The sequence below is a fragment of the Salmo trutta genome, chromosome 26 (genome assembly GCF_901001165.1).
Source record: "Salmo trutta chromosome 26, fSalTru1.1, whole genome shotgun sequence".
Lineage (NCBI taxonomy): Eukaryota > Metazoa > Chordata > Actinopteri > Salmoniformes > Salmonidae > Salmo > Salmo trutta.
Window position 1 is genome coordinate 13,799,268 of NC_042982.1, and position 26,883 is coordinate 13,826,150.

General features: G+C 43.5%; 1 protein-coding gene across 2 annotated transcripts; it reads right to left on the minus strand.

Moving 5' to 3' along the window:
• Positions 1 to 7,443: 7,443 nt before the first annotated feature.
• On the minus strand, positions 7,444 to 21,653 carry LOC115163188 (coiled-coil domain-containing protein 9). 2 transcript variants are annotated; one of them, XM_029714865.1, is made up of 15 exons: positions 21,529 to 21,652; positions 20,923 to 21,016; positions 20,457 to 20,561; positions 19,903 to 20,064; positions 17,107 to 17,484; positions 16,684 to 16,767; positions 16,395 to 16,562; positions 15,961 to 16,145; positions 15,094 to 15,152; positions 14,182 to 14,287; positions 13,973 to 14,087; positions 13,181 to 13,688; positions 12,843 to 12,998; positions 12,116 to 12,223; positions 7,444 to 9,244 (listed from the first exon to the last, which is right to left on the minus strand). In XM_029714865.1, the coding sequence occupies exons 2-15, from the start codon at positions 20,923 to 20,925 to the stop codon at positions 9,240 to 9,242; spliced, it is 2,142 nt and encodes a 713-aa protein (XP_029570725.1). In that variant the 5' UTR covers positions 20,926 to 21,016; positions 21,529 to 21,652; the 3' UTR covers positions 7,444 to 9,239. The 2 variants fall into 2 exon arrangements, with proteins under 2 accessions (XP_029570725.1, XP_029570724.1); XM_029714864.1 differs by lacking the exon at positions 7,444 to 9,244 and adding an exon at positions 11,188 to 11,949 and having other exon boundaries at positions 21,529 to 21,653.
• Between the last annotated feature and the right edge of the window lie 5,230 nt (positions 21,654 to 26,883).

The window sequence follows — 26,883 nt, forward strand, 5'->3', positions numbered from 1 at the left end:
AATATGCCTTGCATACTGTTGTTTAGGATAGTTATCATTGTTTTAGTTTACTGTGGAGTCCCACTCAACATGCCTCAGACACCTCCTTTGTCCCACCTCCCACACATGCGGTGACCTCACCCAGCATAACTAGCGCGTCCAGAGATGCAACCTCTCTCATCATCACTCAGTGCCTGGGCTTACCTCCACTGTACCCGCACCCCACCATACCCCTGTCTGCACATTATGCCCTGAATCTATTCTACCACGGCCAAAAATCTGCTCCTTTTATTCTCTGTCCCCAACGCACCAGACGACCAGTTTTGATAGTCTTTAGCCGTACCCTCATCCTACTCCTCCTCTGTTCCTCGGGTGATGTGGAGGTTAACCCAGGCCCTGCGTGTCCCCAGGCACTCTCATTTGTTGACTTCTGTAACCAAAAAAGCCTTGGTTTCATGCATGTTAATATCAGAAGCCTCCTCCCTAAGTTTGTTTTACTCACTACTTTAGCACACTCTGCCAACCCTGATGTCCTTGCCGTGTCTGAATTCTGGCTTAGGAAGGCCACCAAAAATTCGGAAGCCAAGGCTTTCGACTCTAATCGGCAGACTCAACAGCCTTGGTTTCTCAAATGACTGCCTCGCCTGGTTCACCAACTACTTCTCAGACAGAGTTCAGTGCGTCAAATCGAAGGGCCTATTGTCCGGAGCTCTGGCAGTCTTTATGGGGGTACCACAGGGTTCAATTCTCGGGCTGACTCTTTTCTCTGTACATATCAATGATGTCGCTCTTGCTGCGGGTGATTCCCTGATCCACCTCTACGCAGACGACACCATTCTGTATACATCTGGCCCTTCTTTGGACACTGTGTTAACTAATCTCCAAACGAGCTTCAATGCCATACAACACTCCTTCTGTGGCCTCCAACTGCTCTTAAACACCAGTAAAACCAAATGCATGCTTTTCAACCGCTCGCTGCCCGCACCCGCCCGCCCGACCAGCATCACTACTCTGGACGGTTCTGACTTAGACTATGTGGACAACTACAAATACCTAGGTGTCTGGCTAGACTGTACACTCTCCTTCCAGACTCATATTAAACATCTCCAATCCAAAATTAAATCTAGAATCGGCTTCCGATTTTGCAACAAAGCATCCTTCACTCACGCCGCCAAACATACCCTCGTAAAACTGACTATCCTACCGATCCTCGACTTCGGTGATGTCATTTACAAAATAGCTTCCAATACTCTACTCAGCAAACTGGATGCAGTCTATCACAGTGCCATCCGTTTTGTCACCAAAGCCCCATATACTTCCCACCACTGCGACCTGTATGCTCTAGTCGGCTGGCCCTCGCTACATATTAGTCGCCAGACCCACTGGCTTCAGGTCATCTATGCTAGGTAAAGCTCCACCTTATCTCAGCTCACTGGTCACGATAACAACACCCACCCGTAGCATGCGCTCCAGCAGGTATATCTCACTGGTCATCCCCAAAGCCAACACCTCCTTTGGCCGCCTTTCCTTCCAGTTCTCTGTTGCCAATGACTGGAACTAATTGCAAAAATCGCTGAAGCTGGAGACTTATATTTCCCTCACTAACTTTAAACATCAGCTATCAGAGCAGCTAACCAATCGCTGCAGCTGTACATAGCCCATCTGTAAATAGCCCATCCAATCTACCTACCTCATCCCCATATTGTTTTTATTTACTTTTCTGCTCTTTTGCACACCAGTATTTCTACTTGCACATCATCATCTGCTCATCTATCACTCCAGTGTTCATTTGCTAAATTGTAATTACTTCGCTACTATGGCCTATTTATTGCCTTACCTCCTCACGCCATTTGCACACACTGTATATAGACTTTATTTTTTTCTATTGTGTTATTGACTGTACGCTTGTTTATTCCATGTGTAACTCTGTGTTGTTGTTTGTGTCGCACTGCTTTGCTTTATCTTGGCCAAGTCGCAGTTGTAAATGAGAACTTGTTCTCAACTAGCCTACCTGGTTAAATAAAGGTGAAATAAAATGTAAAAAATGTAAATGGTGCTTTCTAGAGGAGGGATATGTTGGGAGTAGGATGACAGATGGTTCTCTACAAACAGGGTATGGGAGACCTCACAGGGTCAAACGATGCAGGCTGCCTAATGAGATGTGTGGTGTGAACAGAGATAGAGACAGCAGACCCCCTCAGCAGGCAAAGTGTCACCGTTACTGTCACTCAGGATCTAGGTCTGGGTGTAACGTGTTCCGAGGACTCCGCCGCCACACATCCCCGGAGTTGAACTTCCAAAGGGAAGGGTCTTGACACTGATCTGGAAAAGATGGTTCCTGAGGAATACACTGAGACCGAGAGAGTCTCAGACTGAAGACTGGCTGACAACAATTCACTCCAAGAGATTTTAGAATGCCAACAAGATAATGTGAGTAGTCCATGTGAATTGTTTAGTTGTGTTACTATAATATCTAGTTTTGTACTTAACAGAATGTTAGAAAGGCAGCTTTTAATTATTAAAACTAGCAAGCAAATATTGATTGCTGAAAATGAGCAAATACAGTTGAAGTCGGAAGTTTACATACACCTTAGCCAAATACATTTAAACTCAGTTTTTCACAATTTCTGACATTTAATCCTAGTAAAAATTCCCTGTCTTAGGTCAGTTAGGATCACCACTTTATTTTAAGAATGTGAAATGTCAGAATAATAGTAGAGAGAATGATTTATTTAGGCTTTTATTTCTTTCATCACATTCCCAGTGGGTCAGAAGTACAGAAGTACACTCAATTAGTATTTGGTAGCATTGCCTTTAAATTGTTTAACTTGGGGTAAACGTTTCGGGTAGACTTCCACAAGCTTCCCACAATAAGTTGGGTGAATTTTGGCCCATTCCTCCTGACAGAGCTGGTGTAACTGAATCAGGTTTGTTGGCCTCCTTGCTCACACATGCTTTTTCAGTTCTGCCCACAAATGTTCTATAAGATTGAGGTCAGGGCTTTGTGATGGCCACTCCAATACCTTGACTTTGTTGTCCTTAAGCCATTTTGCCACAACTTTGGAAGTATGATTGGGGTCATTGTCCATTTGGAAGACCCATTTGCAACCAAGCATTAACTTCCTGACTGATGTCTTGAGACGTTGCTTCAATATATCCACATAATATTCCTTCCTCATGATGCCATCTATTTCGTGAAGTGCACCAGTCCCTCCTGCAGCAAAGCACCCCCACAACATTATTATATATATAGATATATTTTAACCTTTATTTAACTAGGCAAGTCAGTTAAGAACAAATTCTTATTCTCAATGACAGCCTAGGAACAATGGGTTAACTGCCTTGTTCAGGGGCAGAATGACAGATTTTTACCTTGTCAGCTCGGGGATTCAATCTTGCAACCTTTCGGTTACTAGTCCAGCGCTCTAACCACTAGGCTACCTGCCGCAACCTAAGTGTATGTAAACATGATGCTGCCACCCCTGTGCTTCACGGGATGGTGGTCTTCGTCTTGCAAGCCTCACCCTTTTTCCTCCAAACATAACGATGGCCAAATAGTTATATTTTTGTTTCATCAGACCAGAGAACATTTCTCCAAAAAGTATGATCTTTGTCCCCATGTGCAGTTGCAAACTGCAGTCTGGCTTTTTTATGGCGGTTTTGGAGCAGTGGCTTCTTTCTTGCTGAGTGGCCTTTCAGGTTATGTCGATATAGGACTCATTTTACTGTGGATATAGATACTTTTGTACCGGTTTCCTCCAGCACCTTCGCAAGGTCCTTTGCTGTTGTTCTGGGATTGATTTGCACTTTCACACCAAAGTACGTTCATCTCTAGGAGACAGAATGCGTCTCCTTCCTGAGCGGTATGACGACTGCGTGGTCCCATGGTGTTTATACTTGCGTACTATTGTTTGTACAGATGAACGTGGTACCTTCAGGCGTTTGGAAATTGCTCCCAAGGATGAACCAGACTTGTGGAGGTCTGCAATTTCTTTTCTGAAGTCTTGGCAGATTTCTTTTGATTTTCCCATGATGTCAAGCAAAGAGGCACTGAGTTTGAAGATAGGCCTTGAAATACATCCACAGCTACACCTCCAATTGACTCAAATGATGTAAATTAGCCAATCAGAAGCTTCTAAAGCCATGACATAATTTTCTGGAATTCTCCAAGCTGTTTAAAGACACAGTCAATTTAGTGTAATGTAAACTTCTGACTCACTGGAATTGTGATACAGTGAATTATAAGTGAAATAATCTGTCTGTAAACAATTGTTTGAAAAATGACTTGTGTCATTCACAAAGTAGATGTCCTAACCGACTTGCCAAAACTATAGTTTGTTAACGAGAAAATTTGTTTTAATGACTCCAACCTAAGTGTATGTAAACTTCCGAATTCAACTGTATACCATGTTAATTGTGTGCTTCCGTTACGTTGCAAACACTGATATTTTATTCACCATATTTTGTAGTCAAAATAAAATATTAATGTCCAACTGCAACTGGATATATTAGTATATAATTATTTTTGGAAGGTCACCAAGGACAACAGATACAGTGGTTCAGATAGGAACGGAAGACTGACATGATATGATAGTTCACGTACTTTTATATAACACTGACCTTTTATATAATACTGACCCCTAGTGGTGAAATAGGTATCTTCTCCCTCATTTAAATTGTTTTGAACGGGAAATGGTTGCAAATTATGACTTCACACATTTTACACATTTTCTAAACTGTAATGGAATATTCTTATTAATCATTTACAGTGTTCTATTAGAGCACAACAAATGCAATTCTGTGTTATTATTTTTATGCTGTTCTTCTATTAATTGATAACAAAATGATAGATAATAAAGACAATTCTACGTTTCTAATGACTTGAACTTATTGAATTTCCATTGGGCCAACGGTCTTGAATCCGGAGTGGATATTGTTATCAAGAGAATTCCCCAAAATCAAACTAAGAACTTTGAGGAAATTGCACCATTTATTGTGGAAATTAAACAATAGCAGTTACGGAGACAGGGAAAATGTCCAATCTTGTTTGCAGTGGATGTAATGAGAGAACATTAGGGCATAGTGCTACCATGGTAGGATCCCATGGCATTGTAGAGCACCAATGTCATTTTCAAATCAGCACTGTACAGTGTACATTTTAATATCAAGTACAGCAGTGTGGTTAATATTTATATCCCTACACAGAAGGCAGAACTCCAATAGAGCTGATCCTGATTGCAGGAAGCATGTCTGCAGACAGCCTTGAAGGAGTCAGATCCAGTCTGATCCAGCTCACATAGGTGCCTCAGTTCCCTTCTTACCTCTGTCATCTTCTTTCAGGATTGTCCGCACCTTCCCAGTTCCCACCTTGCTTAGTCAAAAGTTTGGTAAAAAAAAAGTTGTCAATTTAAAGGTTTTTATAGGAGCCATCACATCACAGCTGCTGAAAAAGCGTGACATGCTGAGTCATACATGGGTCTCGCCTCGGAGAGAGGAGATGGAAGCAAAGGCAGCTAGGGAGAAGGAACGGGTCCTGACAACTTCCCCTGCAATTTAATTATTGAATGGAGTGTTGCAGCTCTCTCCCGCTTCACCCATATGCCCCCGAGACATAGGGAGAGAGTATAGCGAGGCACAGCGACTGTTCAATGGTAACAATAATTGTCAATCATAGCTACTGTCGTGATGTTTGATAGCCTACTACTATCCCGCTGCTAAGTGTTTACTTCTCTTGGCAATATACCAACTGAGGTTTGATTAAACAAAGAAAGATAGACACACAATGAGGAAAATTGGACATCAAGATGAGTTTAGAAGCACCTGGGGCCCTTAGAGGACAAACTGCACTCTTTCATCAATATTGTGAACAATGAAGCATGGAGGATCGTAGGAGACGCTTGCCTCGTTAAAATACAGAGGCAGATGTAGTGTGCCTGTTATCCATGGAACAGTAACAAAGGATGCATCTGCCTGATTCTAAATGACTGTTGTTTGAGAATATATTACACACAATCATAAAATTCAAACATACATTGTGAATGTTTATTATGTACTTAGAAACTAAATGTTGTCTATAAATGAAAAAAAGTTAAAACTGTCACGTTATACCACCTATTTAAATAGTACAATGGGGTGGGGGGTACAGTGCCACATCATAGAAAACAGATACTCTATAGGGGTTTGTTACCGGTGACAGTTTCACTGTAGGTTAACTATTTATCTGGAGTTACGTGCTAAACTGTCTTTACATGTCTATTGTAACAGAGAGAATCTGAGTGGATGGGTTAACTGATTAAATGTCCATCCCTCTGCATCCGAAAAGCTACAGGCAATCACACGTGTTTCGGTTGTCAAACTATCATTTGATTCCTCGGTAGGCTAACCTGAATAGTTCAGCGGACTGCTGCAAAAATCCCAATATCCTTCTTCAAATAATGTCATGCTATCCCCTCTGTCGCGGTACACCATTGCTGCGTGTGCCTGTGTTCTCTCCAGGGGTCTGTCCTACAGCGGATCTAAAAAGTCTCAACCATTGCGCGGGCTATCACCGCGGAGGATAGCCTACCGATCTAACGCAGTCATAACCTCGGCTGGCACGTTGTGTTGTTGGTTAATGCCGGGATGGTGACATTGTCAGATGCCGGGCTATTGACAGGATCCGGACTCCAAAAGAACACATAGTAGATTGCCAGAATAAAGGCAGCTATTGACACGCATAGAAAATAAGCAATCGCCATCGCCACTTTAACCCAAATCTTTGTGGTTAAGTTGGCATGCTTCACCCGCTGGTCGCCCGGATAGCTCGGCCTTCTGTTCATGTTCCCGTTCTGCTTCACGGTGGTAACTTGTTTGTTGGCTTTCATCCTGCAATTGTTATATCCTTTTTTCTGGCGTCGAATGTAGTCTGGTTCTTTATCAGTGTCCAAAGCCTCCAAATTCTCTTTCCCCTTCAAGTCAGGTTTGTGGAAACGCTGTCACTGCTCCTAGTGGGACGATGCTTTAATTAACCCTCTCTATGAACAGGACGGGGCGTCAGGAGCGCACCAGCTATGCAGAACAGTTTACAATTTAATGGGATCAAATAGGGCGGGTGAAAAGCTATAAAAGCACATAAATTGGATTATAGTTTAACAGTTAGCCTACATCCCAGAAATATGATCGGTGCATTTGCCTATGATTATCGCACAGACGTCTATGAAAATGACGTCCATGAGGGTTGTTGATTAAAAAAAAATCAAGTTAGATTTATTTAATATTTCTGGTCTCGTGGATGGTGAAATAGCTTTAAAAGCATCACACAAAAAATATTCTCCCTTGAGCAAAATCATAAACTAAAAGCCTGGACACTCACTTTGTGGGACTGGCAGAAACATCATTATAATCCCTACAAATAGGCACAAGAGACGCAAAATACAGCAGTCTGCTGTTTGAAGTTGCACTTATTGTAAATCACGAGAAACATAATTGAGACCGGACCACCATACATTTATTTGATATGAAAACTTAGAAGCAAAATAAAACAGAATACATTTCATGTTGAAAATTTGACAGTTGCATAAGAAACAATGAGTTTCCTGACAAATCAAAAAGCTTTCAATTGTAATCTCCTGCTTGATTGATTAAAGTGTCAATATCTTGGAATAAAAAATAAAATAAATCATGGTTATTAACTGATGTATTCGATTTCGGGTCAAGCTAGTTTAGATAGGCCAGTTACATTTCACTCCAAAAACAAACCCAAATAACGCAGTTTTGTATTCAAACGAAGAAATTGCAGGTAAATTCGATGCTTATAATACAATCACTAAGTCATCAGAAACGGAAAACGAGGATATACGAATGCAAATGACAAAAATAGATCCCCCCCCACACACAAAACATTGGAATGTTTAGTTGCTTTCAAAATACTATAGGCTACATATTGCATTTCCTTGGGTTCTTGACTTCTCGTCTCACCTCTTCATTACTTTTTGAGAAATAAAATGAAAGCATAGTTCAATATCTGTGCTCCTGAACATTATAGGCGAGCCAGAGTTTGAGTTCATGACTAAGAGTAGGCTAAAAAAAGCCAACAAGATAAAAAAAATCTAACTAAAATATTGGTCTGTTGAGCTACATGTTCTGACGCCCCTTGATTAAAACTAGAAACGCCACTAGCGATCTATTGCAAATAAGAAATTAAAGAAAAGCTTTGGATTGTCATGGTTATCAACAAACGTAATTGCCAGGATCACATGATGCCTGTATTTAAGTACAGTGTACCCCACTTAAAAATAAACAAATAACATTTAACTATACTCCTCTTGGGGTCCCAAATGTAAACCAACTTTGTTACATTATCAGGAGACAGAATGTACATTTTTCAATGCCCATGGCTTATATTCGTTCACATTATCAGTTTCATGACAAAATATAACTGAAAAGTATTACATTTTAAGGCCAATCCTTATCCATGCACACTTCAAAGAGAGGGTTCGCGTTGCAAATGGCACCCTATTGCCTTTATAGTGCACTACTTTTGACCATGGCCCATAGGACTCAAAAGAAGTGCACTATATAGAGATTGTGCCATTTGGGACACTAACAGTGTCAAACATTTTTTTTGGGGGGGGGGGGGGGGTCTTGGCAATATTTAAAGTAAGGGCTATTAAAACAAGTGTGGATAAACTCATCACCAGGATGTCTACATTCAAGGAGGAGAATGCTCTTTCAACTGTTAGCATGCCAAATATGGCATTTTTAGCCATGTTGAAGGGGCATAGTCTCTTTGACCTTCCAAAAGAGGTGGTTTAAAAAAAATGCTAAAAAGGTTGAACAACTGAGGTAAGAGAATTTCATATTTTTCAGTTTTTGCGAAATGTAAAAGTTTGATTTGTTAAATCACACACAAACCAATAACACAAAAAGAAAAAAGGTAAAAACAAGTCAGGGCTTTGTTGACTTGACATCACAGTTACATCCTGATTGGCTGCATTAAAACCCAAGCCATTTACCACAGTGGCTCAAATGAACGGCAGAATCACTATTCTATGCAAGGTGCTGCTCCGAGTCAAACAGAACATACGTGGTCTGATTGTTGAGGAGAGGAAGCGGTTTGGAGGCCTGGTGCCCGACCACATCCCTCCAGGATGTCTGTGATGGCTGCTCCAGTCATGGTGCGCGAGACCCAGTTATCTTTCTTCTTGTCATTCTTTTCTCCCCTCATCCTCCCATCATCTGTGAACCACTAGTACTGAAAAGTCAGTTTCCTAGAGCAGATCTCAGCCTGTTGATAGAGAACAGAAGGGGGGGGGGGGGGGGGGGTCACTGCGCTGCAATCTGGATTAATCTGCCCTCTGTGTCCCCAACACAGCACCACATGCATGGGACAGCATGGTATGGCATGGTCCCAGACTGGTATTAGCTCTCAGCAGACAAAATAAGTACCAATGGTTGTCCAAGCATTTATATAATGCTCATACATGATATTATAGTACTACGATATATGGAATATGCTTAAATGAACGTAACCCAAGCTACTCACCATTGACTGTATGTGTCCTCAGCCAAATAGGCCTTTTCTGAAATGATCATTTGATTGCCTAGTCAACGTGGGATTGGGTAACAGTCCTCCCATGGACCAATATTAGTCTCGTAAACATCAAAGAACTCGAAGAGAGGCGGTTTTATTCAATCAGGCTCAGAGTTCAAAAGGGTTTCCATTACATCCACACCATCATGTCGGTCAGACCGCGGCTAATTTCCTCATAAAAGCCTTTCAACATTAATTGTGCCTCTTCTTCCCGTACTTCACCCTCACTAGACTAATCGGATTTGGTGTAGTGAGCGTCTTCATTCAGCCAAAGCATAGACACACAGGTCGAGTCCCAAATGGCACCCTATTCCCTTTATAGTGCGCTACTTGTGACCAGAGCCCTATAAAAAGTATTGCATCATCAAGGGAATAGGACGCTGTTTGGGATGCAGCCCCAGCCATTAGCTGGGGTGATTACCACCAGAGAAACACACTTACAAGGTTGTAAGGAGACGCCTAATAATGATGACAAGGACCAGACAACAAGGAAACATTTATCTACTCAGAAGAGCCTTTTACAGACTATGGGAGTTTTCACTGCCAGGGCTTCAATAAGAAAAACAGTCGGAACGGTATCATGTTGCGATACAGAGGGACAGCTGTCAATCACATCAAATGTGAAGTCATGGCGTCAGAAGGGTGCAATAACCTACAAAAACCAAAACGTCAATCCATGTTGAAGCAATCGGTCTACAACAGAACACTCAAGGGTTGGGGGATGTACTCGACATTTAGTACTCACGACTAGTATGGGAATTATTATTTTTTTAAATTATGAAATATATGCATTCACTACTGTAAGTCGCTCTGGATAAGAGTGTCTGCTAAATGACTAAAATGTAAAAATGTAAACATCTACAAAAATCTAGTCATACAATCCCACCTTCATAATGTTAATTTAATGGGCATTTAAGCTGCCTTGTCAAAGTGCAGTGCATTGTAGCTCCACAGAGAAATGCTCAATTCATTTGTTCTGTGTATCCCCAAAATATACCATCTGGGCTGTTACAGATAAACTCCACTCATGTAAAAAGCTTGAGTCATAAATAAATGATCCACTTCTAAAAAGGCATGTCATTGCTAATTCTAAGCACTCTGCCCTCAGAGACAAAGGGAGTGCAATGAATGCACATTATCCTACACATTGTTAAAAAACGATTTAGAGTGCATTTTACACTGTGCTAATGAGCCACATTTTGTAATGTGCTATTCCGTATATATATTTTAAACTAAGCTCATGAGAAAGCAATAAATGGTTTCTGAAACCATTAAAGCTAGAATCCTTAATTGAAACAATAACAAAGTGGTCACCCCGCTTCTGTTTGGGAATAAAGCTGAGGGAGGGGCCTGGAGAAATGTAACCACTTTCAAATTCATAGACAGAGCTATGGATGCAAAGACTGACCAGCCATGATATCAAGAGGATTGTTTTAAATCATTGAGGCTATAGTGTTCGTTTACAAACAATGGAGTAAAACAAGCTTATATTAGGGGTTCTCTCAGAGTACGACAGTTGAACTAAGTTCATGAGGCATTTGAGTTATATTCTTCAAGAATCAAATGAGTATACTGTACATCATTAATTTATACATCCAAAAATGGATGTAGCAAATAAGTGAGAAACACGGGAATCGTTTGTGTGTCATTGAAGAGCTTTACAGAGAGGTGCTATTCAACCTTCCTAGGTATGTCAAAGTGGAGACTTTGGGAAAGGCTAAATTATGCATTTTGATGACATTGAGACAAAATACATAAACACAGAGCTAAAACACACATGTTTGTTTGGTGGTTTCAATTGAGTAATGCGCTGTTTAAACATGTTCTGTTATCATCCAATGAGTGTCTGGTTCTGGTTAGCACAATTTGCATCATTCCATTTCAGGCCGACTGATAAGTCTTCGCCAAACAGACATCAATTTAAGAAGCAGACAGCATGACGAGGAGAAATTAATGGAAGAGCTAATTTGATTCTTAATCTTCTCAAGCCACTATTCATCCATATGTCAGTCATGCGATTAACAAACCCATGAAAAACAGAAAATATATGCGATTTTGCGCATTTGAGGTTGGGAACAGGGTGGGCAGCATGTATAGTAAATGCATTAACCCATAAAACAAGGAAATGAGAAGGAGAACCCAAAGGAAAGTGTTGAAGGGGTAAAACGGCAGGGGTTCACACAGTGAGGTGTTGTAGCCATCGTGAAGAGGTGGGAGGGTAGTACATTCGGCTCCCCAGGAGGAAATGGCAAGGCGGAGGAGTTTCACAGAGGATTGAGGAAAGAGAAGGCTCCCATTGGCCAGAAAATGCCGAGTGATGCAGTGAGCGACAGACAAGCCTTGGCCGTGTCCAAAAGACGTTGGTTGTGGGGTCATGCCAGCCAACTTCAGACAGACAGCTGGAGAGGACACACAGGAGAGCGGTGAGCGGCGAATTTAGAAAAATATATAAAAAAGGAGGCTAAGAAAGGGAAGGAGGGAGGTAGGTTGGTTTGTGGTTAGTGCTCGGTAGGAGTCAGAGACTTCATACAGAAACCATCTTAAAGTCATTGATGTGAACCGCACCTGAAGATGGCTGCTCTGAGGTGTCTGGGGCCGTCTCTGGGGCTGTGGCCGGCTCAGACAGGCCCTGGTCAGCCTCCAGGACAGGAGCGGCGGCAGGGGCCTCCTCATCTGGGTCAGACGATTCAGGGAAGGAAGAACGAGTCAGACATCATTCTATTTTTACCTCAACCTTCAGGTAGTCATAAAAATAAAACATCAGATGACCATAAGCAACAATACTTCTTTGCCTGCATTTTTATTCTGTGTGTAATTCAGCCTTTCAGCCTCACAGGATCTTCTAGCATTAAAAGGCACAGTGCAGTCAAAAACGTGAAATTCCTGTGTTTTATATACATTTCCACAACATGAAGTTGGAATAATGCTGTGAAATGTTGAAAATGACGATACTGTCCTTTTCGTGCAAGAGCCGTTTGAAAAGGCCGCCTGAAATTTCAGCCTGGTTTGGTAGGAAGGAGTTTTTGCCTTCCTGATGACATCATCAGGCGCTAAATTTGTTAATAGACCAACAAGAAAGTTCCAAACCTTTCTACAAATAACAGTTAGTTTTCCCCTCCCCACTCAGACCACTGCAAGACAGTCCTAGCTAAATTCTTGTTTGAGAAATTGCTCTTTGCTAAGAAGCTGACCATTTTAATTGAAAACAATCACAGTAAGGTACTTCATTGTTACCTAGAAATGATTTGATATTGAGATAAAAAAAACAGCTGCTTTGCAGTGGGACAGTTACCCTCTGTGGGGGTAGCAGGTGTCTCCTGGGCTGGTGGAATGGCTGTGGTCTCCTCTTTCTCTGCGGGGTCAGTGGGGGTAGAGACAGGATCTAATGATGATACAGGAGTTATGTCCTGGATCAGAGTCTCCTCTGGTGGAGCAGCAGTGACCACAACTGAGAGTTATATAGAGAACAATAGAGGGAGGGGGGAGATATGAGTGTGGATGAAGAAACCTATGATCAACTTTGCTGGTTTATCCTGAATTAAAATGGAAGCACATTCAACAGTATGCCAACTGTATGATATGATCTTGCAATATAATACAACGGTCAAACCAGTATATGAATATCGGTACCTGTCCGTTTGTCCCTCTCCTTCTCGTTGGGACTGGGGGTTGGGCTGGAGTTGCGGCTGTCTTCTTGGACCTTAACCTGGGCAGGGCCCTCATCAGTGCTGGGGGGTTTTGGGGGGCTTTCCCCCATACTGCTCCGGGGGGACTGCATCTCCATCTCCTCCCCCCAGTCTCTGACTGGCTGGTGGCCATCCAGGAGACAAAAGGGACTGAGGGGCTTGAGGCCATCGGGGGAGTTCTGAGCCTCCTGTGGGGAGGGGATGTAGACTTTGGGCCTTGGGGTGCGCTTCTCTTTGGGACTGGTTGAAGAGGGGGGAGTGAAGGGAAAGGGTGAGGTGGCGGCGGGCTTTAATGCTGTGGTTTCTGGGCGAGGTGTCTTATTCGTGGACTGTCCGCCTTTCCCTTCCCCCTCATCGTCTCCCTCGGAGTCGTCATCCCCGTCCATATCATCGTCCTCTTTGTCGCTGGCATCCTCCCACTCATCCTCATCTGCATCACCACTCTTCTCCATCTAAGAGGGAAAGAAGCAGGCAAGTCACCTGTTAATGTAGATCATGGAAAGAGATCATGTTCAAAAACAACACAGGTATACATTGTCCTGTATGGCTCAGTTGGTAGAGCATGGTGCTTGTACCGCCAAGGTGATGGATTCGTTTCCCGGGGCCAACCCTACGTAAAATGTATACAAGCACGACTAAGACGGTTTGGATAAGTGTCTGCTAAATGGCATTTATTAGATTATATATAATGTGCCAAAACACAGATCCCAGTGCATGGTGGTGGGAGACGACATACCTTTTGTGATGAGGGAGATTTGGCCTTCCATTCCTCCTTCTGAGTCTTCTCCTTCTTCTTGGGTTTGTCTTCCTTCTCTTTCTCCTCCTCCTCCTCCCAGCGGTTATCGTGCATGCTGTCAAAGAGATCCGGTCATTGGAATGGTGAGGAACGAAAGCAGAAAACAAAACACACGTTGTTCTAAAGCCTTAGAAGAAGAGGAGCTGTACCTGTAGCTCTGTCTCTGCCCTCGTCCCCTCCCCCCCTCCCTGGGTCCTCTACCCTGCCCCAGGAAGTCTCCGAACGTGGGCGCTTTGGGAGGCCCCTTCACATTGTCTGTGGAAGTGGAGGATGAGGAGAGTTCAAATTGGAGGGGTTGGGGTGGAAGAACAGGATTAAGGACCTTGAAAACAAAATGAATGGCAGCCCCAGTACTGACACAGCAGTGCATCATAATCCCTTTATAGTGAACTATTTTGACCAGGACCCATAGGGCTCTAGTCAAACGTAGTGTGTTATTGTGAATCAGATGCCATTCAGTACACATCCTAACACACAGCAGAATACAGGGGGGAAAGACACACTGAACACACACAAACTCAGTCCCATGCCATTGGCTAACCTGAGGCCCCGCCGTGAGGCTGTGGGCGGGAGCCACGCCTCCTGGCTATGGGGAGGACACACAGAGTGATGTCACTCACATCACTACACACAGGGCAACCACAACATCACCATACACAGATAATACACTATGTTAACAGGGCTCAGATAAAAGCGTTCTAAAATTAGTGTTGCACCAGGGAAGGCAGGTAGCCTGGCGGGTAGGAGCGTTGGACCAGTAACCGAACGGGCACCGATGATGTGGTGTCGATTAAGGCAGCCACCTGAGGGGTTAAATGCAGCTGACTAGGTATCCATTCCCAAAGCATCAATGAGAGTGTGCTGTGTCTAATGGAAAGGTTTGTAGTTACTTAGCAGAAGATCTGTTTGAGTGTAAGCACTGCTGTAAATGGGTGAATGCGTTTGTTTGGGATAGAGGGGGAGAAAGAGCTGAGTAAAGTCTGCCGTCCTTGTCCGTAACAGTGGCAACCAACAACGCCTTGTCATCAGAGTCTGGGGGGGGGGGGGGGGGTGTGACTTGCCTCTGCCTCCCTGGTCTGGCAGCATGCCCTCCACAGCCACAGCTGGGTCCTCCTTGAACCTGTGAAAGTACCACTGGGTCAGATCTCCTCACCTTCACACCCTGTCACACTGCATTACCACAGGACCTGTCAACCCCTCCCTGCCCCCACCCCCACACCTATTGCACAGTCACAAGAAACAAAGACATGGCTAAAAGACAATCCGACTTGTGAACATAATCCCTAGCTGTGTATCGCCGCTTTCCATGTTATTTGTTTGTAGCTTGTGAGGTGTGGAAACACTGTTTGTTGCTTTTATGTATTTTATTTTGTTGCTTTTTGTGCTATTGCTCTGTCTGTCTGCTACGTGTTGCTCTGCATGTGCTCACTGCTCATTGTTGATCTGTTATCATTGAAATCGTTTTTAATAACCTGCCCAGGGACTGCGTTTGAAAATTTGCCATCTGGCTAAAACTGACTTTTACTGAAACGTTGATTAAAATGTGCATTGTCCCTGTCAAAATACAAATAATCTCACACTGCCTCCACGCTCTTACAGCGAAAGAACGAACGAAAGAGAGGATGCTGAATGTGGTTCATGTTTATCCACTATTATTTAGATATGTTCTCTTGTGGCTCTCTCTTTCTGGGCTGCATCTCAGGATGTTCAGTAAATTGAACACAACATCTAAAACAAAGTGTGGCATCTGGTAATTTCATATTTTGGAGCGGTTTTGTCATCTTGGGGATTCAGTATGCACTGCCTGGTTTGGTTCACTGAATGCCTGCTGTTGTATTTTTGTGAATAAACCCATGGCTGTCTCCGAGGACATTTGTGAGCGAGGTGTGATCAGTGTGTCAGTGGTCCTCCCCCAGTCAGTCACTCACAAGCTGTCAGTCTTCTGGGCGTCCCATTCCCGTCTCCACTGGCCCGTGGCGTTCCTGTGCCTGGCCAGACGCTCCTCGTCAATCTCCTCACGCTCCTTCTTCCAGCAAAGGTACTCGGCACGCTCCCGGCCAGTCAGAGACATGGTCATATCCATGGAGCCCTTAGGGCCTCCTGGTCTCCGACTCTGTGGGAGAGAGAGAGAGAGAGAGAGAGAGAGAGAGAGAGAGAAGGGGAAAGGAAAGTAGCAGGATTGATAACAGGATTTAAGAGAGAAGGGAATTAATAACGATGCAAAGGAGAAAAAGGAAAGACATTATAAACCGATAAATCGAACTTTGTTATAATTTTCAATAAAGGAATCGTTTCAACCAAAAGAAGACAAACCCCACAGAACATTTGACCGATCATGCCTTCCACAAAACAGAACACTCACTGCCCACTCCTTCTCCAGCTCAGATCCCGCCTTCACGTTGTCAAAGTCTACGCCGCCCCAGTTTCGGACGTGTCGGCGGCTGCCCTCCTTGCGGTCCATGTCCGGGACTGGGCCGGAGCGCCGCGGGTCATCCAGGAAGTTACGGATGGGCTTGTCTCCCTCGGCAGGCTGCAGAGGGATTCCAAAGACAGCAACCTTACACTCCATCTATTTCACGTCTTCAATGCTAAACTGTCATCAAATAATCCGATTGTAATTGTATTTTTACAAAATGGCATCCTGTACATACCCTTTGTCCTCTTTCATACTCTGCAATCTTCTCCATCTCCTCGTTCATCTTCTCAATGTTCTGCCTCCTTTTCTCCTCCCACTCCTACAGAGAGGCACAACAGAGGCACACTATTTTAGAAAGAATAAAGAGAGAAGTGATACCCCATCCCAATTTGCTTCATTTCACACCCATATGTTTTAGCTATATCTGGTCTTTTTCTCCAATTACTAGTATGTAGTCATCTTCCCCATTACTCATGTCATTGCAAAGTAACCTACATCATCATCACTAAGACATACTGTACAACCAAAAGGTCGAACCTTCATTATGGAGACTATACCACTGGTAAACCTCCGTGAGGCTATTGAAACTATACAACCTGGCACATCTACAGCAACATTGCCTCGCTAATTATTAGCTGACATGGTTTTGCTCTCAGACCTTAGACTTCCTGTGTGGTGGTGGTCCTCCTTCTCTTTCTCTTCCTCCCCTTCCTCTCCTTCCTCCGTGTGGGGCACGTTCACTGCGGCCGGGGCCCTCTCCTGGCCCCTCCATGCTTGGACCCCTGTCCTCTCTTGGTGGTCTCTCCTCTCTTGGTGGCCTGTCATGGGACTGACGTGAGTCTGCTAGGGGTCTGTCAGGGCGTTGCCCTCTCCTCTCCTGCCGTGATCCTCCCCCTCTCTGTCCACCCCTGCTGAGCCGCCCGGACGAAGCCCTCCGCGGGGGGCTTTCACCTTGGGGTCTGGGGTCGTCTCCCTCCTCAGAGTCCCGCCTGTCTCGCGGTGGCCCTTGTTTCCAGTCATTGATCACCCGTTTCTCCTGCAGGGAGAACATACGTTTTGATTAGGTCCGCTTTATCCCACTGAGAGACCGGAAAAACCATGGCACACATACGTACATTTAGGGCAATACCACAGCACCCTAAACAAGTCCCTTCTTGTCTGAATGAGTGACCTTTACTGTGTGAAGAGTGGGGTGGATCACAGCTGTAGGGGCCATCTGGGACCGGACATGATCTCAACAGGCTTTGATTAAAATGCACTCCAGCCTGTCTCTCCACGGGAGGCTGATTAAAAAACATGCTGTCTGACAGGAGGTGGTATGTACTGGAATTACCTTCAAGAGCAGGAATGGCTTGAGAGCATCCCCTTCAGGTAGTAATACAGGGCGCTACCCAAATGGCACCCTATTCCCCCATAGGCACTGGTCAAAAGTAGTGCCTATGAAGGGAATAGGGTGCCATTTGGGACACAACCATAGCCAGGGATTTGCATTCACCTCCACCTATGTAGAATGTAATTATATAACTTTTACCCATCTGAACATAGATTTATAATCATCAAGCTGAAGCAGGGGTATAAAGTTGGAACCAGATGCACAATTTCCATGAGTGGTTTCCTAATATGGGCAGACACATGACGCATGTTCAAAACATCTCTCTGTTCATGGTGTACGTCATCACTTCCCTGTTGTGTGTCAGGTGTACCAGACTCAGCTAGCATCATTTCACCCAGCTGCTGTAAGATATATGGCCCTCTCAGGTCCACCTCATGTCAACGTCCTCCATTAGGCATCCCTAATCTCATTCAGCTGCCAGAGCAGGGGAAAATGTATGATTTGACTGACAGGAAATTGGATGTGGGCAGGCAAATAGACTTTTGCAGGCGCCCATCTATGAGACTTGTTCTGGTAGAGGCAATCTTTCAGAGCTCAGGAGGTTATCTCGAGGCCAAGTGTTTGAGAGTGGACATTGTCATGTTTTTGGTTTCTTAAATCATGTTTGTTCAATTGGCACAAACTTAAAACCTGTTGGGGCTAGGGGGCAGTATTTGCACAGCCGGATAAAAAACGTACCCGATTTAATCTGGTTACTACTCTTGCCCAGAAACGAGAATATGCATATAATTAGTAGATTTGGATAGAAAACACTAAAGTTTCTAAAACTGTTTGAATGGTGTCTGTGAGTATAACAGAACTCATATGGCAGGCCAAAACCTGAGAAGATTCCATACAGGAAGTGCCCTGTCTTACAATTTGTTGTCCTTCAGTTGCATCTCTATCAAAAATACAGCATCTCTGCTGTAACGTGACATTTTCTAAGGCTTCCATTGGCTCTCAGAAGGCGCCAGAAAGTGTAATGGGGTGTCTGCTGTCTCTGGGCGAAGAACAGCAGGAGAATTTGTGAGTAGTCAGCCTGGGAACAGTGACACTAGAGATGCGCGTTCATGAGAATTCTAAAAAATTTTCTTTCAGCCTTTGAATGAATACAACGTCACCCGGTTGGAATATTATCGCTATTTTACGAGAAAAATAGCATAAAAATTGATTTTAAACAGCATTTGACATGCTTCGAAGTACGGTAAGGGAATATTTTGATATGTTTTAGTAACCTGAACGCACAGATATTTGGATATAACTATGGATTATTTGGAACCAAAACAACATTTGTTGTTGAAGTAGAAGTCCTGGGAGTGCATTCTGACGAAGAACAGCAAAGGTAATCCAATTTTTCTAATAGTAATTCTGAGTTTGGTGAGGGCCAAACTTGGTGGGTGTCAAAATAGCTAGCCGTGATGGCCGGGCTATCTACTCAGAATATTGCAAAATGTGCTTTCACCGAAAAGCTATTTTAAAATCTGACACCGCGATTGCATAAAGGAGTTCTGTATCTATAATTCTTAAAATAATTGTTATGTATTTTGTGAACGTTAATCATGAGTAATTTAGTAAATTCACCGGAAGTTTGCGGTGGGTATGCTAGTTCTGAACATCACATGCTAATGAAAAAGCTGGTTTTTGATATAAATGAACTTGATTGAACAAAACATGCATGTATTGTATAACATAATGTCCTAGGAGTGTCATCTGATGAAGATCAAAGGTTAGTGCTGCATTTAGCTGTGGTTTTGGTTTTTGTGACATATATGCTTGCTTTGAAAATGGCTGTGTGATTATTTTTTGCAGGGTACTCTCCTGACATAATCTAATGTTGTATTTGTATTTCGCGCCACGTGATTCCACTGGCTGTTGACTAGGGTGGGACGCTTGCCCAGGGAAGTTAATAAATTGCTTTCAAATGGAAATAGCGTGCTCTTATTGGACAAGTTCAGGTAGTAACTAGTCCATATCTAATTTTTGTGCCTAATGAACATGACTGATTTGGTCATTAGTCAGCTTGGTCTGATATAGCCTGGTACTAAAGTATGCGCTGAGACAGAGCCCTCATCCTGATCTCACCCCTGCAGGTTTGGAGAGGTCTACGGTGACAGTGAAGTTCTCATTCTCTGTCCTCCATCGGTCTCCCTCTGGCGGCCCATCGTGAGGGCGGCCCTTCCTGGGTGGGTGCGTCTTCACGGCAATCCCCTCCTGCTCCGCCTTCTTTTTGTCCTCTTCTATTTCCTGTAAAAAGATAACAAAATAAAGGTTGGCTGATGATAGGCTCATCAGTGTCTCACCCTAACCTGATAAATCATGCATTCATTCTGAGAGAGTCAACAGAAAAGTGACCGATGACCATCATTTGAATATCTGGACAGTCAGAAAGCTATTTTAAAACATGGCTACGCAATTTAGCTGTGTGATATAAGCTAATAATATAATACAATAGGGTATACTATTTAGCAGACACTTTTATCCAAAGCAACTTATAGGGCATGCATACATTTTCGTATGGGTGGCCCCAACGGAGAATCGGGCCCACGGTCCTGACATTGCAAGTGCCATGCTCAACCAACTGAGCCACCCAGATGCTGCTACAACAGAACTATAAATCAGATCCTGTGGGAGCTCACCTGGTACCTCCGGACCAGAGCTGCATTCTTCTTGCGCAGAGCCTCGATCCGTCTGTCAAGCTCAGCATCCTTCTCCTCCTTTGTCTTGAGATCCAACACTGTAGACTGAGAATTTTAAGGTGTACATGCATTTAGAATAAGATTCTACAACGGGGTTGTTCAAAACAAGCACTGTGATTGGTGCTGATCTACGACTGCAGCACAGCATGCAAAAAAAAAGTAATTTAGCACACCCTCTCGTGTACAATTGCTTTAGTATTGCATGTCACGGTTAACCAACTGTGATACTAGTATCAGCACGTTTGATTCCCATTATGGTTTGGTTTGCATAATCACACTCTCAGAGAAGCTAGTATGTATGATTTTGGCAATGTCTGAAGTAAGACTAAAGCAATACATCAGCCTAAACTACAGTCAATCTGCAAAATTACAACACATAATATATAATTGCATTTCCGAAGCTCACCATGGCCTCTAGCCTGTCCTTATGCGCAGGTGGTGGACTGAAATCCTGCTTCTTCCAGATGATGTGGGTTTTTAAAAAGTCTGAGAAATTCAGCCTGGAAGGTTGTACACACATTACACAATAACCACTGCAGTACACCGGAGAAATAGAGATCCACAAATGTGAAACAGCCGTATTTGCAGCATGAACGGAGTACCAGAATGGAATTGGCCAAGCTATGGATAATTAATTAGCCTACATAAAGCGAAGGTGTTGTAGCCTAAGTTAATTCAAACATCCTTCACGAGTCCAGCTGCGTTCTGTGAGAAAGCCTTCTTAAGGGTATTAGTGAAAGCACATAACCTAGAAAGTAGTTTAGTATGACACGCAAATCACGTTATAGCAAATTACTTCCAAATTAGCCTACCGTTACAAATTAAACAAGTAAATAACATTGGTTTTAAAAGTTCTCTTTAGACACTTGAAGCGCACCACACCGGACCATGTCTACGCTACCGGTAAGGAGTCGTAGCCCCCTGCTGGAAGTAACTGCATTAAAATATGCAACATTGTTTACGAGGTTGGGGTAAAGTTACAAAGTATAACAATATATTCGAACTAGATTACCTTTATCAAAGTGCGTTGTGGTTACAGACAGTGTGCTCAATACAATGTGTCCCGATATTCATTCATTTCCTTCGTCTTGTTCTTCTTCTTCTTCGGTGGGGTTTATCAGCGGTTTTCATCCAACGTTATGGTGCATTACCGCCACCTACTGTTACTGGAGTGTGGGCCAGTGACAGGGTTAAACTAAATCCTACCTGCCAGCCCCGTTGCCCTTAAAAAAGATAACAAAATATTTGAGACTATATCTAATGACGTTCTACTCAATATACTCTTCAAACTAATTTCCTGTATCCCCTTCTCCCTCATACTAGATCTCAGCCTCTCTCTTTCCCTCGGATACTGCCCACACTGTAGCATGTGGGCAGTATGCTCCACTGTCTCTGTTTCCTGGCAATAATCACACTTTCTTGTTGGATGCTTTCCTATCACATGTAAGGTCTTATTCAACCAGCTGTATCCCACCCTTTATCTTGTAAAATGTCTTCCTCTCTTCAGTCCCTTCCTTCCGTCCTCCCCTCCCGACTTTCGTCTGTACTTGAAATAAATGCCTGCCCTTGGCATCTCTATTCCACTTCTCCTGCCATTTCTGCCACCGTATCTGTCCATATCAGGCTTTTTACCTCTGCCTTGCTAATTAAAACTACAACATCAACACCCCACTACTAAGTGCTTGTTTAGTCAGTTTCCCTCCTACCCCACATGGGCTGGGAACCAAGTAAATCTGATCTGTATACCCATTTGTCTAATCCTGCCATGATTTGTAGTACATCATAAAGCAGGTCTTGTCTGCTACATGAGCTAAAGGACTGGAGACTCATCAACACTGCATATGAATCAGAGGAAATAACTATTAGGAAATAACTCTGTCTGGCTTGACTTCCTCCACCCACTGCAAGGCCAACAGTATGGCCATCAGCTCTGCTATATACTGTATACAGCCAGATGATCTGTAATACATTTCCTGACTGTCTGGCTTGACTTCCTCCACCCACTGCAAGGCCAACAGTATGGCCATCAGCTCTGCTATATACTGTATACAGCCAGATGATCTGTAATACATTTCCTGACTGTCTGGCTTGACTTCCTCCACCCACTGCAAGGCCAACAGTATGGCCATCAGCTCTGCTATATACTGTATACAGCCAGATGATCTGTAATACATTTCCTGACTGTCAACCACCATTCCTTCACTACAAATGCTGACCCAGTATGTGCTGTCCTTGGATCTTTTTAACCATCTGTGTAAATGGTCACAAAATCCTGATAGACGGTATCCAGACATCTCTTAAACAAATCAGATGGATCAACACCCTCCTTATCTTTCTGTAGTCTCTCCAACACTTCTAGATCAACTACTGGAGGTGGTAGTAGCCATGCTGGGTTTACAGGAATAGCTACCATTGGACTAAACTCCCTTCTATACAGTCCCATCTCCCTCGCCTGGGTATTTCCCACCCACCCAAAGCTTGTGTTCTGTCTTCGCTCATGTTCCCAGCATGCCTGTAAAATCCCTTTCCCAGGATAAGACTCCCCGTGTCCCTGTAGGTTGACCCAATAATTAATTGCCAGCTGCTGTCTCCTAATCTGCAATGGCCTATCCCCATCTCCACCTGTAGTGCAGATACTGGGGAGGTCCGAAACGCCACACTACGTATTCTGAGTCCTTGCCCCTGTATGACATCTAGCCTTTCCAATGAGGTGCGGGTTGCCGAACCATACGCTATACTGCCATAGTCTATTACAAATTGGACCAATGCAACATACACGGTCCCACCACACACCGCACTGCATCTCAAAGCTAGAGGCATCACTACAGACACCCTGGTTTGAATCCAGGCTGTACCACAACCGGCCGTGATTGGGAGTCTCATAGGGCGGCGCACAGTTGTCCGGGTTTGGCTGATGTAGGCCGTTATTGTAAATAAGAATTTGTTCTTAACTGACTTGCCTAATTAAATAAAGGTTAAATGTAAAACAATAAATTAATAAATCAATTTCCTGCAAAATGTGGAACATTCACCGTTTTTAAACTGAAAGTAAGCATATCATACGGTTTCAAATCTGCCTCCATAATCTTGAAAATAACTTATCTATAGACCTGAAATGTAGGCTATATTATCGGATAACAACTGCCTATATATCTTGGAAATACATGAACGGATAGCAGTTTATGTTTGATAATGATTTACATTAGTGAAAATGCAGATAGTTTGCCTACATCTGCCAAATCCACAAGGAGGCGACAATGTCTACCAAATAGAAAAATACATAAATAATTCCTGCGTTGTCTGGTAATCTACATCAGTTTATTATGGTTATTATACAGGTTCGGTTATTAGAGTCAGTGGCCTTATAATTAAGATACTTAACTGGGTCAGGGACAGGGCAACATAACACCCCCTTCACATGTCAATGCCTTCAAATAGATCCTATGAACATATGAGATCATCTTCTGGCCACATGTTGCCAAATATTAATTATGGACACAAAGTGTGTAATTGTGGTGAAACGGGAATATACGATTTTTAAATAACAATAATGTATGGGTCTATAAGAACGGAAGCAACTTGGACAATTGAAGCACTTGGTCCCTAAACATTTTTTAAAAATAGGTGCATGTGTCACTATCGCCAGAATATGCAGGCAGACAAATGGAAAACCTTGATGTCGGTTGATGTTAAATTGCTGACAGCTTCCATGGCAAGGGATGCGGGGACTGCCGTCGCGTGCAGTTCCAACCAATCGCTCATTCCCTGCCACTGATGCCCACACCCTGTTTCTGGGCAGAAGAGTTTATCAAAGGAAAACAAACCGTGGTGAGATATGGTACCTCTTTCTCTCACTCGCTTGCTGTTGTGGGGGGCGCATAATTTGAGATTACCAATCATAATGCGATGCATTCAGCAGATTCATTCAGAAGAGGTCTTTTCCAGTGGTGTCATGCACCCCAAAAATCTGAGGGGGCACAAAGTACATGAGAATGTCTGGTGGCTGGTCAAGAAGGGTGCTACGCCCAGTCCATAAATTGGAGCCTATTGCATTCAAACACCTGAAACAGCTTTTCATGCAATCTAGCCATAATCATTATGCTTAATTCTATGTTAAAAAACATGTATATTTTTGGCATATCTAAACATACCTCTTGAGCTGTATGTATCCTCCTGACTGGTTGTTCTTTTTTTAAAGAAACAAAATGTGCTACTCTGCATATCTGCTCAAATCTGGGTAAAATATTGAAAGGAATGTGAGTCTTATTCAGTACATTTAGTTATTGCTTGCTTTTCTGAAGTCTACCTTGCCAGCAGGCATGCCAGCTAAGATAGTTAGCCAAGCTAGCTACTTTAACTTGGTAGGCTGAAATGGCTTCTTGGTAGCTAGTTATGAGGTTGGGAGATTGGGAACCTGTCTAGGCTAGCTAAACCCAATCTTGATAAAATTGTGCCCCTACAGGCATGACGCCTCTGGTCTTTTCTATGGCAGAAACTATGACTCAGGTGCAATATGTTAGAGAGTTGTTTGTCAAGTGTAGCCTACAAAGAAACCAATGAGTTAATCCCCTAATAACAATATATCAACCATCTTACCCTCCATGCACTGATGCACTGAACACCAGGTTGTGGGCCAATATTATATTTACATTTTACACATTTAGCACAGGGGTTCCCAAACTTTTTCACTCAAGTCCCCCTTCCAGCATTGGGGAACATCCCGAGGCGCACGCTCCACGTCTATTTCTATGGGCACAAGAATTGTTCATGACACAAACTGTTCACACCCCTCTTGTTGGAGGAGAGAAAATATTGCAGGTTTAAAGCTTATTTCCTGCAATTCTACACATTTGTCATGGGGTGCAGTGAATATTTTGCCGTTTTAAAGTTAATTTTCTTGCAATTTTATACATTTTGCCATGTCTAATGTGTATGTATTCATGTGATATTTTGAGTGACTTAAACCTTACAACAAAATCTATGGGCTAAAAAACCTAGCTAAAAAGCGTTAGTGGACATGGGTTAGTTGATCTGGACATTTCTGAAAGTTATAAATAGCTCTCTAAGATCTGCAATGACTGACATGACCAGAGGAAAACTGATGATGCATTACCTCATTTAGAAATTGCACCTTGTGCATTCTACTATTATAACTTTCAAGAGTAAATTGAAAGACGGACTGAGTTCCTTAAAAAAAAAGACACTTGTTAACCACTGATTTAGCAGACGCTCTTCTCCATAGCTACAATCATTATAAACTCAGCAAAAAAAGAAATGTCCTCTCACTGTCAACTGCGTTTATTTTCAGCAAACTTAACATGTATAAATATTTGTATGAACATAACAAGATTCAACAACTGAGACATAAACTGAACAAGTTCCACAGACATGTGACTAACAGAAATGTAATAATGTGACCCTGAACAAGACGGGGGGTCAAAATCAAAAGTAACAATCAGTATCTGGTGTGGCCACCAGCTGCATTAACTACTGCAGTGCATCTCCTCCTCGTGGACTGCACAAGATTTGCCAGTTCTTGCTGTGAGATGTTACCCCACTCTTCCACCAAGTCATCTGCAAGTTGCATTTCTGGGGAGAATAACCCTAGCCCTTACCCTCCGATCCAACAGGTCCCAGACGTGCTCAATGGGATTGAGATCCGGGCTCTTCGCTAGCCATGGCAGAACACTGACATTCCTGTCTTGCAGGAAATCACTCACAGAACGAGCAGTATGGCTGGTGGCATTGTCATGCTGGAGGGTCATGTCAGGATGAGCCTGCAGGAAGGGTACCACATGAGGGAGGAGGATGTCTTCCCTGTAACACACAGCGTTGAGATTGCCTGCAATGACAACAAGCTCAGTCCGATGATGCTGTGACACACCGCCCCAGACCATGACGGACCCTCCACCTCCAAATCGATCGCCCTCCAGAGTACAGGCCTCGGTGTAACGCTCATTCCTTCATCGATAAATGTGAATCCGACCATCACCCCTGGTGAGACAAAACCGCGACTCGTCAGTGAAGAGCACTTTTTGCCAGTCCTGTCTGGTCCAGCAACGGTGGGTTTGTGCCCATAGGCGATGTTGTTGCCAGTGATGTCTGGTGAGGACCTGCCTTACAACAGGCCTACAAGCCCTCAGTCCAGCCTCTCTCAGCCTAGTGCAGACAGTCTGAGCACTGAAGGAGGGATTGTGCGTTCCTGGTGTAACTCGGGCAGTTATTGTTGCCATCCTGTACCTGTGATGTTCGGATGTACCGATCTTGTACAGGTGTTGTTACAGACATGGTCTGCCACAGTGAGGACGATCAGCTGTCCGTCCTTTCTCCCTGTAGCTCTATCTTAGGCATCTCACAGTACGGACAT

Bases quoted from the DNA above. Each gene is read 5' to 3' on its own strand.
- LOC115163188 (XM_029714864.1), bottom strand. The intron at 16,768-17,106 runs GTCTGAGAGCAA...GCCTCTCTGTAG, and splicing joins CACCACACAGGAAGTCTAAG to GAGTGGGAGGAGAAAAGGAG. The intron at 15,153-15,960 runs GTGAGTGACTGA...GTACTTTCACAG, and splicing joins GCCCAGAAGACTGACAGCTT to GTTCAAGGAGGACCCAGCTG.